Source organism: Lissotriton helveticus, chromosome 9, assembly GCF_964261635.1.
Source record: "Lissotriton helveticus chromosome 9, aLisHel1.1, whole genome shotgun sequence".
Lineage (NCBI taxonomy): Eukaryota > Metazoa > Chordata > Amphibia > Caudata > Salamandridae > Lissotriton > Lissotriton helveticus.
Window position 1 is genome coordinate 550,376,008 of NC_136070.1, and position 15,402 is coordinate 550,391,409.

General features: G+C 47.2%; 1 protein-coding gene across 1 annotated transcript in view; it reads left to right on the forward strand.

Annotated features, from left to right (window-relative positions):
- Window positions 1-1,969: 1,969 nt before the first annotated feature.
- Window positions 1,970-15,402, forward strand: part of LOC144781542 (solute carrier family 22 member 6-A-like) — a 239,250-nt gene continuing 225,817 nt past the window's right edge. The window contains exon 1 of the mRNA XM_078660447.1: window positions 1,970-2,889. Coding sequence (XP_078516573.1) covers window positions 2,494-2,889 — 396 coding nt within the window. The 5' untranslated portion in view covers window positions 1,970-2,493. The remainder of the gene's footprint in view (window positions 2,890-15,402) is intronic.

Genomic DNA, 15,402 nt, shown 5'->3' on the forward strand with positions numbered 1-15,402 from the left:
ATTGGATTGTGAATGCGGATTGGATTGGATTGGTGTGGATTGTGGTGGGTAGGAGTGGGGTGAATTCGGATGAGTGAGTGGATTGGGGTGAGGTGGATTTGAGTGAGGTGAATTGGAGTTGGGCAGTTTGGAGTGGGGTGGATTGAATTGGGGTAGATTGAAATTTGGCAAACTGGAGTGGATTTGACTGATATGGATTGGAATCGGACCAATTGTTTTGGATGGGAGTGGGGCAGATTGGAGTGGGCAGATTGTTTTGGATTGGAGCCGGGCAGATTGGAGTGGGTGGATTAGAATGGGGCAGGCTATTTTGGACTGGAGTATGGCAGACTTGAAAGGGTAATTGTGTTTTGGATTGGGGTGGAGCAGATTGGAGTGGGACGGATAGGTGTTTGCAGATTGTTTTGGATTGGAATGGGACAGATTGGAGTGGGGCAGATTAGAGTAGCACAGATTGGAGTGGGGCAGATTGTTTTGGATTGAAGTGGGGCAGATTGGAGTGGAGCAGGTTGTTCTGGATTGATCGGGACAGATAGTTTTGTATTGGAGTAGGGCAGATTGTTTTGGATTGGAGTGGGCAGATTGGAGTGGGACACATTATTTTGGATTGGAGTGGGGCATACTGGAATGGGACAGACTGTTTTGGATTGTAGCAGGGTAGTTTTGAGTGGAGCAGATTGAAGTGTGGCAGATTGTTTGGATTTGAGTGGAGCAGATTGTTTTGTATTGGAGTGGGGCAGATCGTTTTGCATTGTAGTTGGGCAGATGCGAAAGATTGCAGCGGGGCAGATGGGAGTGGGGTGGGTTGGGAGATTGGAGTGTGATGGATTGGAGTGGATTGGATTGAGTGGTTTGGATTGCAGTGGGGTGGAGTGGATTGGTCTGTGGTGGATTGGATTGGTCTGGAGTGGTTTGGATTAAGTGGGGCGGACTGCTGCATGGTGCGGTGAGGTGGCTTGGCATGGCCTGGAGTGGGTCCCATTTGAGTAAGGTGGATTGGGCTGCACTGCATGGTTATGTGTTAAAGCATCATTTCAGAAATTACACATAAGTAAGAAACAATGTATCTTTGCAATAAAATAATCCTCATCTTTTGAAAACAGATCCCACAAAAAAAGTAAGAAAACTTGAGAGCAAAGTGAGAAAAGAAGACTTGGCACAGTAAAAGAAACTTAACTTTAGAAAATAGATGTTTGCAATTTAGGTGCTCCTGTTGGGAACGTCTTTGTCAGTCACAAACCTTCTACTTGCAGTGCACTAAAAGTTAAACTGAACTAAATAGTACCTCAATAACGTCGGGAGCAGCGGACAGGCACTGATTAATTTGAATCAATCAGTGCTTGGTCCCTGCTCCACAGAGAGGAACGGAAATTATGTTAAACTTGCCTTGACACATTACGAGGTTGTAAAGAAGAGTGCCACTCAAACCAACAATTGGCAAGCAACAGGTGGGCTTCAAACACTTGTTGTTAACCACAGTGTATCACAAGCGCTACCGCGTACCTTCACAGGCTCGACCCTAAAAAGGGCCCCCAACTAGCGACATTTCAAGATGACGTGAACTCTCATACAGCAAGGCAAATGGCCCCCAAGCAACAGGTTGACCGCAAAATGTAGCCATATGACGGCACGACACGCCCTAACACCCCTGGGCTCGGGTACCACTGCACAGGCGTCGCTAGCAATAGCTACACCTCAACAAGCACGATCGCTCCTTTATAAAATCACCTACATTCTTCCACGCCATACCTGCCCGAGATAGGATAAGCCAGGACAGCGCGGCTCCTATCGACCACGGAGCCTAATCCTACGCACCACAAACATGAACATTCTTTCCCAGTCTCTTTTCGTTCCTTTCATTTGCGCTAATCCCCGGAAGCAAAAGTAAAACATTATCCAAAATCGCTGATTAGGCTTCATAAAAGGAGGTCGCGGTAAAAGAGCTCCGAGCCCTTCCCACCTCCTCCCACTCGCACTCCCCTGCAGGCACAGACGGCTGTCAGCCGTTTAACCGGACAACGACCTTTCAACACCCGCGCACCGCCTTAAGTAACGGAGTTTACTTGACGAGGCAATCAGGGCTTGAAAGGGTCCATAGGTAGAGGTTGACCATAAATGCAACCGAGGAGCAAGGAGTTGTGGAATGTGGACGTAGAAGCAGGTCGAGGGAGAGAGCAATGAAAGCACATCTCTGAAGAGAAATCAATCGCACCACTGGCAGCAGAACGTTCTACGATAACGGCAGAAATCGAAAGAACCACGTCATCAGCCAAGGCTATCTTCACTTCCAGGGTTCAAGCAAGTTATTCTGTAGAAAGGCGCTGCCATCACGCGGAATGACGGGAGCCGTGAAGGCCCATAAAACGTTTTGACATCAGATCAGGAAAGTCCTCTGCGCATATTCCACTGGTTAATTTGGGTATAGAATCTTCAGTAGAGGGAGAATCACTTTTCAACTTTTGAGATTAGAGCAGTGCATTTTGAGAGGTTACGATGGCCTTTGCACATCTCTTAGATCGTGTGGGGGGTATGGGACGTTTCCAGTTCATTGAGGTCGCCCTTCTGGCCTTTCCAATCCTCCTGCTGGCCAGCCATAATCTTATCCAGAACTTCACCGCTGGCATTCCTGCCCATCACTGCCATATTAAATCCCAGGAGAACACCTCATGGGGTACCAATGAAAGCCTGTTGGACCGAGATACCTTGAAGGTCTTTATCCCGCTGGACCGGAATCAGAAACCGGAGAAGTGCCTGCAGTTCACGGAACCTCAGTGGTGGCTCCTGACTCAGAATGCCACCTTTGAAAACATGACTTCCATAGACAAGCAGCCCTGCACCGACGGCTGGACCTACGACACAAGCGTGTTCGCGTCGACTATCATCACTGAGGTATGGCGGCTTTTCCCTTACAAAACAAAGGTGTTCTCCAAAGGCATGCAAACCTCACTCAAACATACTCACAAGAAATAATGTACAGGCATCCGTAGAGCAAAGAATAGGTGCGTGACAGGTTGCAGTTAATACACATATGCACACTCACACACACACACACACATACAGAGAATTTACTGAATGTACAGAAGCAGCACAAGCTTCCCTCATACACTCTCATATCAGACATAGGATAATCATCTAAAGTGCATACTTCGCTCATCGGACTGGGAGAAAAAACAGGCCCGGGCCCCAAATTAAGATTGCCCTCCATTAGCAAACCAGATTTCTAAAAAAAAGTGGCCCTAATTTGCATTGTGTATGGGTATTTTGAAAGATATGGTGGATTGCATACATTTGAGTTTGCTGCAGGCAATGTTTTTGGTGGTATTTAAAAAATTGTCCCACCGAGCCATAGAGAAGGCCTGCATACTGCTAAAAAACGTGCCCGCACACTGATCTGTCAGACCAGCCCATTGGGCACTGCCTGATTGCCCTTTCGGCCAATCCATGTCCCTCATACAAATAAATAGTGCTTCAAAGAAGTAGCTCTTGTGTAAGTTTTCTTCACACACACACACATACACCCTACACTCACACACAAGCACACATACTCACACACACTCCCACATAAACGCAGATGCATTGCAAGCTTTCCTCAAACACACTAACAGCAGATACAAGCAGAGTATCAGCAGTGAAAACCGTTCTCAGTAAAAATAAAGGTACATTGCATGTAACCGCTTTACAGGTTTTATTCACCAGTGTGGCAGACACAGCATGGTCTGCAGCAGCAGCGCAAACTTATCACACTCACCAAAGAAGAACAGCACAGGCTTCTCTCACACCCAGAACAAGTCAGGTTCTGAAAATCAGGGTGCTGGGGTGCTGCAGCACCCACACTATTACTGTGCTGCAGTTCAGAAAATGAATGGGTGCTAAAGATGCCTTTACATTTTATGTTCGTCTTGTCACATCTGCTCTGTGTTCAACGATAGCTGGCAAGTGCCTGGCTATGTCTTCTGATAAAATGCTGCTTATTCTTTTAACATGGGGCCTGGTGTTTACTTCTTCTGCTGTGACTGCAAAATGAGAGCATTTTGTAAACAGAGCAATGTGACAGGGTTGCTGGGGTACAGCGAGTGAGGAAGGAAAGGGTGTGGTATGTCAATTTTTTGTAACACATAACAACATTTAAGTACCTGTAAATGAAACTGTACAAATTAATCATTATATATCAGCAGTTAGGAAAACACAAATTAAGCATACTTTGTAATTTCGTAGTATGAGGGAAACATAGCTTTTAATCAGGGCTACTGGACATATACGATTGTGCTGCCGCAGTGATTTTCACCTTATTATACATTTACTGCAGTTGCCACTTAATTTATCATCTGCCACATAATCTGCAGATTTTACAACAAAAAAATTGTTTCTAGCTCAAACAGTTCAAACGTTACTGAAAATGCACTAACACGTGTAGCCGCGTAGTGGAAGGCCCTTTGCAAAGCTAACATGGTCAACTTTCTGTACCTTATTGCTAAATTTGGGGCTCAAATTAGTACTAATGGGGTGCAACCAATGCACAGACAGGGTTGCCATGTTTAAAAATGACCAACAAATGAGGTTAAACTATTAGGAAATGTGCTGCATTATGCCGCATCATTTGAATTTCCTTGCTGCATAATTTACTCAAGCGTGGCACATAATTTGGCCCTCTTCTGCTGCATAATTCCAGTGGCCCTACTTTTAATGATCAAACAAATCAAGGCACTCTACTTGGTGATGCACAAATGATAAATATTTGTGAAAACGATTTCCACACATTATTGTTTGTGTTCTATATTGTTTTAACAGTAAAACTGGAAGTCTGTGCAGGTTTAGTGACCATCTCAATGGGAAACATGCTGTCAGTAAATTACTGTATGCCCCAACAAGATGCTTTAATAAAATATGTGTGTGACAATGATCTCCTAAGTGTACCACCAGCTATGTGCCACACTTTTACCACCCTCCTGCTGAATGGCCATGGCTCATTTGCAAATCTAGTTTTAGTGTGGCGCTTGAATCTTTCAGTCTCTATGACTTCAATGATGTAACATGATTGACTGCCCCCCCCCCACTCTGAAAATTGTTCCAACACCAGTGGAATACGTACATCACACACCCACTCAGTTACATTGGGCAGTTGGTTCACTCTTCTAGTAACTAAAATGAGACATTGTGAGCTGCTTTTTATCATCATGTTTACCTACAGCACCAGCGGAACGCTCTGCTGCCTTTTTTGCTTGGTTCATGCTGTACAGACACCACATTCCTACAGACAAACATACAACTAAGAACTATGGGTACTATTTCACCCACCGAGAAATTCTGACTATTCTTGGAAGTGCAAACAAAACTCACAATTGTAAAGGCCGTCATTGGGTCACCAATAGTTTATTGAGCCAGCCTGTTTATTTGCACCACATCTAGAGGGTCAGTTTCAGAAAATTTAAAATTCTGCACCTGAGCACCTGTATTAGTACATTTCACCTTGTTAGTCCTATTCTGCGTTTATTTCCTAGGCTCACTAAATAATGTTTAGGAATCGGGAACATGTACAAATCTTAATTCTTCGCTGGCCTTAAAACATTGGTCCACCTTAGTAAGATGGTATGAGCCAAATCGAGGCTTGAAGTCCACCATTGTGACACAGGCTGCCACCTTTTTAATAGGAAATGATGTGGTGGAAAGTCTTTTGTTCTGTTCATCCTCAACCACGGAACAACCTCCTGCTGTCTTTGAGATTAACCATAGACTTCATTGGGGTGGGGGGGGGGGGGGGGCATTAGGAGTCAACCAGGGAATCACCGTGTGCCCCCCAAAGTGAAACCACTTTGAATGATCCATGCTGATCCCTCAACATGGATCAGATCAGCATGTGTGAGAATAGTACGATGGATTTCACAAGGCCCACGCCCAGTTAAACAACAGAGCAGGAGTCAGGAGCTACCTGTATAGGCACAGCCTCTGTAGCACCTTGGATCCCCAAGGTGCTACAGAGGACAAACAGTGTTCCCCTTAGCCGGACCTCAGCTTTCTGTGGCACGATACACCCTGCCAACATCCTGCTCCCCGAGCCCACACCGACCTCTTGCTGACATTTAGCACCTAAATTTAAACTTGAACTCTAATTGAACCGCAAAACAATTCCCCAAAATTCAGACATAAGGCTGCATCAAACAAATACACAAATGATTAAACATGTTTTTTTAATTCACAAACAAATATAAAAAAACTAATTTAATGGGAAGAATGGAGCTTTTCTAAGTTCAATTGAGGCCACTCATCATTCATACTATATTTTGTTTGATGCGCTTGCAGTGCTCCCGCGAATCAATCTGAGGATACTAACTTAGGGCCTGATTACAAGGTTGTCAGTCCATCGGACCGCCAAACTCATGGTGCAAGTGTGGTGGCGGTCGGAGACCGCCGCATCAGTGGTCTGACTGCCGTATTATGGGTATGGTGGTCAGGGCTCTTTGGGACCACCGCAAAGGATCCACGATCCCTAGCAGTGGCGCAATGTTCTGTCGAAGCAATATGCATGGCGGTGCTGCTGCGGCAGTACTGTGCATATTACGAGTTTCCCCACCACAAACCTTTTCATGGAAGTGAAAAGGCTGGCAATGGGGAAACGAAGGGGACTCTGCAGGGCCCACTATTGTCCCTATGAAGGAGATGCATGAAGGGGGGCACATGTTGTACCCCCCTGTGTGCATGCACTCCTGCTCCTTTACGGCATGGACTGCAGAGTCCATGCTGTGCAGGAACGACCTCTAATGCTCCCATTGTGGTGCCATTCTTATGGGAACCGCCTCGCCGCCGGCCAGACTATGAGAAAACTTGTAATATAGTGGTGGGCGGCAGTTGGCGTTGGTGGAGTGGGAGCAGGGCAGTGAAGTCGCGGTTCGCTCCCACACCGCCAACGTCGTAATTGGGCCCCTAATTTTTAACATTCAATTTCAAATTCCTTCCCGTTTACAGAACGTTTTAACATTGTCAATTTTACATTTTGCTCCGTTATTTATATACGCTTTATTAATCTGTAAATATCATTTCAGTTCCTCAGCAGTCGCAGACCTCCTGAGTAGGATTCGCAGACTACCAAGGGTTCCCCGGACCATAGGTTGAGAACTATTCTTGTAGATATTGCTATCTGTAGATAAGGGTCAAAAAAGCTTGCTCTCCCATTTAAATATCAACAGAGTAACCCATAACAAGACCCTGTTTACTGAGTGAACCCATTATATCACTGCACTGTAGTGGGAACAAATATATGGACATTGATATGAGGAATTTTTGTGGGGTAGCTGGCCATTCAGTGGTTATTGGGCTTTAACTGTAAGAGTTACTGTCATTTAGTACTGTTGTACTGTGACCACAATACTGTTAATTTCAAATTGAAAGACCATGGACACCCATGTAGTACTTGACTTTCTCAGGGTAATTGGATCGAGAAGTCAAGGCTGGCTCCAGGAAGAGGAGCACGGTTAGAAACTCAGAATTTTAAAAACACAAGATTAACAGTAATCATTTCAGTTTACAGTTTCTAAGTTTCCAAAATCAGAATAATTCACAGGTGAGTAACTGTTCTACAAACAAAACACAGATAGACACCAGACCCCAGAAGTGCATAGCATCTTCTGGGTCAAAGAACCGGCCACAAATGTATGTGCAGCTCGGTAGCACTAGGTACCAGGTTTTGCTGAAACATTGACCACTGTCACCAATGTTATCCTGTGGGAAATTGTTTGGTTGCACTCTGGTTTCCCCAGAAGTGTTTTGGGTCTAATATATTGGTATTGGAGGACAATGACTCATCTCATGATGATGATGATGATCCCTGTATTGCTGAGCTGCACCGGCACTAGGCTTTAGTGTAGTAGCAGAGGTGATCAAGGTGATGAGGGTGGGGGCAGTGGTGAGATCGAAGGATTTCATGAGGTAAAAGGTGGTGCCTACTGCCAAGTGGGGAGAGAGTGTGGCCTAACGGTTAGGGTGGTCGACCTCGGAGCTGGGGAACTAGGTTTGAGACTCGTCAGGGATACTCAACATTCTGTGATTCTGGGCAAATCACGTAATCTCCCTGTGCCTAACAAAAATTAATGTGTCCATCTGTAACAGAACTGGTGCTCATGTAAAGCGCTCTGACACCTTCGGGTCATGTTCACATTATATAAAACTCCACACACAAAAAAAGAAAAAAAAGTGTGGACTCATGGTTACCAGGAGGTACAGTAGATAAGTATGCAATTGGCTTGGGGGCAGCCCTTTGTGAGGGTTAGGGAGTCCCAAAGACACGGGTACACTTGTGGATCCCAGTTGATCATTTACTACAACTTACATAAGGCTGAGTGGCTTTTAATCTGGGCTTTAGGGGTCAATTTGCAAGCGAGGTCTCTACTATTCACCAATCAATTGGGATTAGGAGAGAGGTTCTCATAGTCCAATGCTTAGTTTATTCTGTGATTCAGCTGTATTTGTCCTATGGAGTCCAGCTAAACAGATTCTTGTCAGTTTGAGAAGACTTCAGAGGATGCCTCTGGACAGGGGTCCTCCTTTTGCTGGGTGTCTCAGATACATAGGGAGGTTTGTCTAGCTTGCTCTGTCAAGGAGGGAAGTGGCAGTGATGTGGGTGCAGGTTGTCTTGATCCTCCAGGATGGTTACTTATACAGCTAAAGGGAGTGTGATGGTGTCACAAGTCCCAAGAAAATAGAGGTATTGTTAGAATTCAGTCAGGATCAGGGGCATCATTTCTGGGTTTCACAGGTAAAGATAATGGGTTGCCTTGGCAGTAAGTTTGTGCGTTGAGTAATTTAATACGGAGAAAGTGTTGGTGGGAAGCAGCTGTTAGCACAAGCTGATTCAGTGCTATCCAGGGAAACTCTGCGCTCTATACGGGTGAGCTACATCATTATGGCTGCACATCCTTCTAGAAGGGGTACATTCAACAACTGCAGTGCTTTGTAGGACAATGTATGAAAATAGAAGCAGTTAGAAGCGTGTACACCTAAAATCTCTGGAGACATGCATTTAATGCCAGTTGATTGTGGGGCCCTCAGAAGTGTCAAATAGGATCATGAAATACACCTAGGGTGATAGTAGCAACCCACAGATGGGATTTGGCAACCATTTATAGTATGATTTATGAATATTCACCCAGGAGTGACTGATGAGCATTCCAAATAATGTAGAGATATGATGTGGCCTAACGGTCACAGCTGCTGACTTTGGAGCTGGGATACCATGTTCGAGCCTCAGCATCGGCTCAGCATCCTATGATTATGGATGCTCAAGTAAAGCGCTTCAATACCTTCAGGTCGAGTTCGCGCTATATAAATCTGCAAAAAAAAAGAGGAAGATTAGTAGAGAGGCAGGATAAAGTGTGGACCGAGCCCTAACAGAGAACCTGATAGTGTTTGTTGAATCACAAGTTACACTTCATGGCAAGGGCACTCTTCACACAAACACTATAGTCCGAGTGTACAGTTCAATTCAGGCAAGCATACAAATCAAAACCATTTGGATCCAGGTGAGCTATAAGATGTAATAACACTAGCATAGAAATTAAATTTTACACACACATGCAAGATGATATCCCCGTAGTGCCTTGCTTACGCTATCTTTATGGTGTGAGGTGTTCGTGTTCGTTCTAGTGAGTGTCCCTGTTCTAAAGACATAGTGCCATTATCAGCAACTTCCCCAACCCACAGTCTGAGCATGCAAGAATAAGTAAATACACAGGACATCTTTTGTTCTGGAAAATATTGCTGCAGGTTTATTCCATACATAAGTATGCAATATGGTGGGTTATCTTACGGGCGATCCAAGGGTGGGCAGCAGTACCAACCTATGATGCCCCCGCCCGCCTGATGAGCCAGCATTGTGGGACGACACCCAGACTGTGCTACACCTTTGGTGATCCGCTTCCGGATCGCATGACACGTTGGTGTCTTATTACTCACACCCTTTTCAGGGCGGAGCGTAGCAGGGCAAATCCCCGGTTTGTCAGGCCCCCAACCGCCCGAAGGACTAACGGGGCGCCGTCGCGGTTTTCCAGGAACCTGCCCTGAGGCTCCTAGTCTTTGGCTCTGGCACCCCTACTGTGCCACGCAGAGGTACCCTTACTGTACCCGTCTGCCGCAGAGGTACCCTTGCTGTACCCATCTGCTTCCAGATCGCCCTGTAACTTCGCCACAGCTCTGGAGGCAGCCCCGTCACCGCCAGAGCCCCCCACCAAAACATCTCATTTCTGTCCTGCAACCTGCTTTCAATCGGCCTCGTGCATGTCCAGTGGAAAGTGTCCATGCTCATCTGTGACAAATGCACCCCATGTATGTCAACCTAACATAGGCGTACGCCTGAAAAGCAATGATGACAATGGACCCCATCGTCAGCAACGTAGCCTTTAACATTAGCCTGAATCAGCTCGTGTCTGGTCTGCGCACTTGCGCCATGAACAGTTCCCTATTACAGGGATGTTCAACGGCCTCCTCTGACTTAGCTCTGTGCTTCCTCTGCGGGGAATCATCTCAGACCAGCAGAGCTCACATTGACCCATGTAGTTGCTGATATCACCAAAACAGCACATTTCACACATGCGATTGGCCTCCTGTAAATCTAAGGGAAGATATCCCTCCCTACTGGTGATAGATGAACCCCATCTATATCACAATAGCCTTTGACGTTAGCCTGGATCAGCCAGTGTCTGATGAAACCAAAGAACCTTCTGGCCTGTGAACCTGTGCCAAGAACTATTTACTCTCCAATGGGAAACTTACACTGCCTCACATAACCTAGCCCCATGCCGACTCTGGGCGGGACAAATTCAGACACCAAGGCTCACATTGCCCCATCCATTTGCTGATCCCACCTAGCTACCGTCCTACTACCACTGTGTGTGCCTGAACCCCTGTGTCCCCCATCTATGGGACAGCAGCCCATTTGTTAGGTAACTGCTCCCACCCCGCCTGCCTACTTTTGCTATTAGGGTGAGAAGGATTATACTCAACATTTGCGCAGTCCCTCAGCTTCCTAAATCATGACGCACAGGAATGTTCATAACTAGAAGTATGTGATAATTAGCAGGGACTCTCCTGCCCTTGCCATGCCTCCTTTATTCCTTATGGGAATTCCGCCAGCTCAGCTCCCTCTGTGGTGAAACCCCCTAGGCATCCCAGCTAAGAGAATCGGTCTGATTTAATACAGTGCGCACTGAGTGATATGGTGCCTAACATTAAGGATTCACTAAGTCCTACCTAACCCTCATCCTAGAACATTCCCGAAAAAGGGGGGGCAGGGGCGTTCACACTGACCACCCGTGGCCAACCCCATAGGGGGAAAGTTACCTGCTCCGTTAAATTTGAATCATTGTTGATCGCTGGATGTGCCAAATGTTTTTACATAGTAGCCTTTTGTGCTTGACACCTTGTTTCCCCATTTCTTGGGACGTCAGCACACTATGTTGGCTGACAGCGTCACCACCCAGGGAGGCTACCATAGCTAACCGGGCGGGCCTTTGAGCTCAACTGCAAACCTTTAATACACACTTTTCACCCAGGCGTACCTCTAAATGAGCCAGGGTCCACCCATCTGTAAGGCCAGTTACACAACTATATGTATTGGAGACGACTCACCCCTTCATGGTGTGACAACTACACGGTGCCTACACAAGTCACCCAACAGACCAGTTGGCCCTGACTACCTTGTGTTCTGGTGCCAGATTTGGAAAAAACCTTGCCTCCACCTGCTGCCCCCTTGGAAACACCCAATGCCTGTGCTCTGGCCGCAACACGGCGATGCCCTTGTGTAGCATCGAAGCCCTGGTCTACTAGGAGCGCCACTCCAACTACTTAAACCTACACCTTGACCATGGGTGGAGTCCAGCTCTCCCTAAACTTCTGCTGGTGTAACCTACGGACCCGCCACCTGTTCAGTTCAATATAGTAATTTATGACACTGACAACCACAAGGGCCTACTGCTGGGCTGTGTGAATGCCGCGCATGGTGAACTTAAACAATCAGCTTGTTGTGGATGGGTGCTAACATTACCTGGCTCAAGTGCAATCCCTTTGACAATCACTCCTGACAAGATGTGCCAATGCAGGTATAGTCAAGAGTTATCCAGCCTGCCTTACTTCCTCCCAGTTATCTGAGTAAATTAGTGAAAGATGCACTTTCGAACTGGCAGCTGATACTGTTACGCCTGCAAATGCTCTGCTCAGAGCAGCATGCTAGACAATTGCTTCCATTGAAAGGCGGTGCCAACAGACCTCCGAGCACTTAAGGCGGTACCTCTGAGTAGGGCTCTCATCTAACAGCTGCCCCTTGCATCGGATACTTCCTCTGATTGTAAGCGTCTGAGTGCTGCTGATGCCTTGGCACTTCATGACCCACAGCCAGCTCACCCCGATAATCAATCAATCAATCAATCAAGAAATTTGTATAGCGCGCTACTTACCCGGAGGGTCTCAAGGCGCTTGGGGGAGAGGGGTCCGCTACTGCTCGAACAGCCATGTCTTGAGTTGTCTTCCTGAAGGAGAGGTGGTCTTGGGTACGGCGGAGGTGGATGGGGAGGGAGTTCCAAGTCTTGGCTGCCAGGTAGGAGAAGGATCTTCCTCCCATGGTGGCTCTTCGAATGCGTGGAACGGCGGCGAGGGCGTGGCTGGTGGATCGTAGCTGGCGGGTGGGAGTGTAGAAGGTCAGGCGCTTGTTGAGGCACTTGGGGCCCAGGTCGTGGAGGGCCTTGTGTGCGTGGGTGAGGAGTCGGAACGTGATTCTCTTGCTGACGGAGAGCCAGTGCAGGTCTCTCAGGTGTCCGGCGATGTGGCTGTGTCGGGGGATGTCCAGGATGAGTCGTGCGGAGGCGTTCTGGATGCGTTGGAGTCTTTTCTGCAGTTTGGCTGTGGTTCCGGTGTAGAGGGTGTTTCCGTAATCCAGTCGGCTGGTGACGAGTGCCTGGGTGACCGTCTTCCTGGTTTCGGTGGGGATCCATCGGAAGATCTTTCGGAGCATGCGTAGGATGTTGAAACATGATGATGAGACGGCGTTGACTTGTCTGGTCATCGAGAGGGAGGAGTCCAGGATGAAGCACAGGTTGCGTGCGTGGTCCGTTGGTTTGGGTGCGCTGCCCAGGGTAGGGGGCCACCAGGAGTCGTCCCAGGCAGAGGGCGATGATCCAAGGATGACGACTTCCGTCTTGTCTGAGTTCAGTTTCAAGCGGGTGGTCATCATCCACTTGGCTACGTCTTTCATCCCTGGCCGATAGAATCCCCTTGTGACTGGGACTCAGCAGGTGAAAGCACAATACATCCTAGCCTGACCGTAGCTCTCACCAGGCTCCTACACAAGAGCTCTCCACAAACCTTGTGGCCTAAAGCAGTCGCCTGTGTGGCGGTTGCGAATGGACTGCAAACAACTCCTAGGCATTCTCTACCAATGTTTTAAATGGAGATTCAGGTTGGCTAGGGTATGCACCTAAGCCTGGCCGAACCCACCTCTCTAGTCAGGAGAAGGGAGTACACACTTAGGCTGACACCTGCCCACCCCCTAGGTGGCTAGGCAGAGATTCTGGCTTACCCCATAGGCAGTGTAAATTTAAAGTGCCAACCACACTCCCACTGTGGCACACTACAGAGGAGACTCCATACCAAGTTATTTTAATTACCCTTCATATCATCCATACAAGAGAGACTTAGTTCCATCTGCCCCTATTACCCTGTGCTACCAAACCTCATCATGACATCACAGGGATTACATAACTCACTAGGTCAATCGGCCACCCTCTTACAGCTCCGTTAGCACAACCCCGGAGCTGCTGGCAGGAACTGTACTTAGCATAACGCAGCACAGAGTAAATGTAAAATTGTACTTTCCCACCATTGGGCTGGTAACTGATGGCCAAAAAGGACGGAACCTGGGAATGAGATCCCAGTTTCCTACAGTAAAACAATAATTATCCTGCACTATTAACAAATGTGCCATGACTTTGGCCACGGCCAAAATGGTTTTTCCCCAACATTCTCAGCAGGGACTGACTTCTTAGAGATGATCTGCGTTTGGCAATCTTGCAGTATTCCAAGAATAATGACCCGGCCCTTACCTCCTTTGCCAACAACTGGGATGCATTCAAGGCGGTTATTAAAGGCAAATGTACAGAATTAGCTACCACTGTTAGAGAGGCTCATACTGGTAAAAGGAATTACAATTAGCAGAAAAAAGTCACCAAGAGTCCCCATCGAGCCAAACACACCGTACAGTCACCTCCCTGAAGGGCAAACTAAAAGCCATATGTACTAATAGAGCTGAGCACAGAATTCTGAGGCTACAAGTGAGAGGTTTTGATAACGGCAACAAGGTAGGCACTTTATTAGCGCGACAGTTAAGAGCAAAACAAACAAAAGAATACATTAAACAGATAGTGGATGACACGGTTGTCTCCCACTGTAATGAGGAGGGTAAAGCGAATGCCTTTGGTCAGTTTTACAGAGACCTATATTCCACAGACCCAGTTGATACTCAAGCGCAAGAACGCTATTTGAAGTCCCGTCTTTACCCCAGTTCTTGGCCCACACCAACAAGGAATTGAGCCGGCCCTTTACCAGGGAGGAGGTTCAAGAGGCAAATGACACCCTGATGCTGCAGAAGGCACAGGGGCCCTGATGAGCTTAATGTCCACTTCTATTGTACATTCGCTCCCGAACTGACACCCCATCTGGTGCTCTTGTTCAACAAAATAGAGAACACCCACAGCGTAACAGACACAATGGGGGAAGCTCTGATAACTGGTATTCCGAAACCGGGAAAAGATCCAAAAGCATGCGCCTCTCTTGAACCTAGACGCCAAACTGTACTCTAAAATCCTGGCCACTCGCCTGGAAAATATCCTCCCTGCTCTAATCGACCACAATCAGTCGGGGTTTATTAAGGGTCGACAGACCCATGAAAATCTACGCAGAATAGTGCATATAATGGAAAACGTACTAAAGAAAGGCATTGCCGCTGCCCTCCTCTCGCTGGATGCGGAGAAGGCCTTTGATCGGTTAATTGGGCTTTCCTAGCTCAAAATCTGAAACGATTTGGTTTTAACAACACCTTCATTGGCATGGTGCAGGCCAATTACCACTTTCCCACTTCGAGAGTCCTAGTAAATGGGGCGGCTTTTGACGCTTTCACAATTGAGCAGGGGACAAGGCAGGGATGCCCTCTGTCCCCCATGCTATTTGCTCTAAGTATTGAGCCCTTAGCAGAGAAGATAAGGGCGAACAAGGATATTAAGGGGGTAACCTTTGTCACTGAGGCCCACAAGATCTCCCTCTTTGCTGACGAACTGCTCCTTCCTATCACCGACCCGCGGAACTCATTACCTGCACTTCTGGAGGAGCTCGAGCAGTTTGAACGAGTTTCTGGTTTTAAGGAGAATAGCG